Source organism: Malurus melanocephalus, unplaced genomic scaffold (genome assembly GCF_030028575.1).
Source record: "Malurus melanocephalus ecotype Western Australia unplaced genomic scaffold, MMel_1.1 scaffold_1601, whole genome shotgun sequence".
NCBI lineage: Eukaryota > Metazoa > Chordata > Aves > Passeriformes > Maluridae > Malurus > Malurus melanocephalus.
The window spans coordinates 26,374-28,918 of NW_026624833.1; the positions used below are offsets into that span (position 1 = coordinate 26,374).

General features: G+C 66.4%; 1 protein-coding gene across 1 annotated transcript in view; it reads left to right on the forward strand.

The window, feature by feature from the left end:
- The window catches only part of LOC130587177 (agrin-like), a 4,202-nt gene extending 3,196 nt beyond the window's left edge, over nt 1–1,006 (forward strand). The window contains exon 3 of the mRNA XM_057388141.1: nt 973–1,006. Within this exon, the coding sequence (XP_057244124.1) occupies nt 973–1,006 (34 nt within the window). The remainder of the gene's footprint in view (nt 1–972) is intronic.
- Nucleotides 1,007–2,545: the final 1,539 nt, after the last annotated feature.

Below are 2,545 nucleotides of genomic sequence, written 5' to 3' on the forward strand. Positions count from 1 at the left end.
CGCGCACCTGGCGCTGTGAGTGTGGCACTGGGACAGGAGGGTGACATTGGGACAGGAGGGTGACACTGGGACAGGAGGGTGACATTGGGACAGGAGGGTGGCAGTGGGACAGGAGGGTGACATTGGGATGGCAGGGTGATATTGGGATGGGGAGGGTGACATTGGGACCAGAGAGTGGCACTGGGAGAGGAGGGTGGCATTGGGACGGGAAGATGGCACTGGGACGGGAGGGTGACACTGGGATGCGACGGTGACACTGGGATGGCAGGGTGGCACTGGGAGGGAAGGGTGGCACCAAGACCGGAGGGTGACACTGGGATGGGAGGGTGACATTGGGATGGGGTGGTGACATTGGGACAGGAAGGTGACATTGGACACAGGAGGGTGGCACCGGGACAGGAGGGTGACATTGGGAGGCAGGGTGGCATGGAGGGGATGGGTCACACCGTGTACCCTGACCCAGAACTGTCCCCCACTGTCCCCACTCTCTGTGTCCCTGGGGTCACCCCCAATGTCCAGCCCTTGTGCTGACCACTACCCAATGGTGCCCAGTCCCTGGTGTGACCAGTGACCGGTGCCCTGGGCTGACCACTGCCCTGAGCTGACCATTGCCCTACGCTGACCGGTGCCCAGGTGTCCCTGGTGTGACCGGTGCCCTGTGCTGACCACTGCCCCATTGTGCTCCTGTGGTCACCCCCAATGCCCGGCCCCTGTGGTGACTGGTGCCCCATGGTGCCCAGTCCCTGGTGTGACCACTGCCCCGCACTGACCACTGCCCCATGCCTGCAGGGTGTCCGAGCGCACCGGTGTGTCCCTGGTGTGACCAGTGCCCTGCGCTGACCACTGCCCCATTGTGCTCCTGTGGTCACCCCCAATGCCCGGCCCCTGTGCTGACCAGTGACCGGTGCCCCGCACTGACCACTGCCCAGCACTGACCACTGCCCCGCACTGACCGCTGCCCCGTGCCCGCAGGGTGTCCGAGCGCACCGGGGTGTCCCTGGTGTGACCGGTGCCCCGCACTGACCACTGCCCCGTGCCCGCAGGGTGTCCGAGCGCACCGGCGTGTCCGTGGGCCTGCGGGGCTGTGTCCGGGTGCTGGCGGTCAATAACCGCGGTCACTCNGCCCCCCGGGCACCGACGGCCTCAACCTGGACACCGAACTGTTCCTGGGCGGGGTGCCGGACGCGCACCTGGCGCTGTGAGTGTGGCACTGGGACTGGAGGGTGACACGGGGACAGGAGGGTGACAGTGGCACATGGAGGGTGACACTGGGACGGGGAGGTGACATTGGGACAGGGAGTGTGGCACCGAGATGGGAGGGTGGCACTGGGACAGGAGGGTGACACTGGGATGCGATGGTGACATTGGGATGGCAGGGTGGCACTGGGAGGGAAGGGTGGCACCCAGACCGGAGGGTGACACTGGGACAGGGAGGGTGACATTGGGCACAGGAGGGTGACATTGGGATGGGGAGGATGGCACTGGGACGGGGACACCGGGACCAGAGGGTGGCACTGGGAGTGGGAGGGTGGCACTGGGAGTGGGAGGGTGGCACTGGAATGGGACGGTGGCACTACGATGGGGAGATGGCACTAGGAGGGGAGGGTGACACTTGGAGGGGAGGGTGGCAGTGGGATGGGACAGTGACATTGGGCACAGGAGGGTGACATTGGGATGGCAGGGTGGCACTGGGATGGATGGGTGGCACTGGGACAGAGAGGGTGACATTGGGATGGGAAGGTGACATTGAGAGGGGAGGGTGGCATGGACAGGATGGGTCACACCCTGTACCCTGACCCAGGACTGTCTCCCACTGTCCCCACCCTCTGTGCCCTTGGGGTCACCTGTGCCTCACTGTGCCCTTGGGGACACCCCCAGTGCCCCTGTGGTCACCTCCAATGCCCAGCCCCTGTGATGACCAGTGACCAGTGCCCTGTGATGACCAGTACCCCATGGTGCCCAGTCCCTGGTGTGACCAGTGACAGGTGCCCTGTGCTGACCACTGCCCTGCACTGACCACTGCCCGGTGCCCGCAGGGTGTCCGAGCGCACCGGCGTGTCCCTGGTGTGACCGGTGCCCTGCGCTGACCACTGCCCCATTGTGCCCCTGGGGTCACCCCCAATGACCAATCCCTGTGGTGACCGGTGCCCCATGGTGCCCAGTCCCTGGTGTGACCGGTGACCGGTGCCCTTTGCTGACCACTGCCCTGTGCTGTCCGGTGTCTGGGTGTCCCTGGTGTGACCGGTGCCCTGTGCTGACCACTGCCCCATTGTGCTCCTGTGGTCACCCCCAATGCCCGGCCCCTGTGGTGACCGGTGCCCCATGGTGCCCAGTCCCTGGTGTGACCGGTGCCCCGCACTGACCGGTGCCCTGCACTGACCACTGCCCCGCACTGACCACTGCCCTGCACTGACCACTGCCCCGCACTGACCGCTGCCCCGCACTGACCGCTGCCCCGTGCCCGCAGGGTGTCCGAGCGCACCGGCGTGTCCGTGGGCCTGCGGGGCTGTGTCCGGGTGCTGGCGGTCAATAACCGCGGTCACTC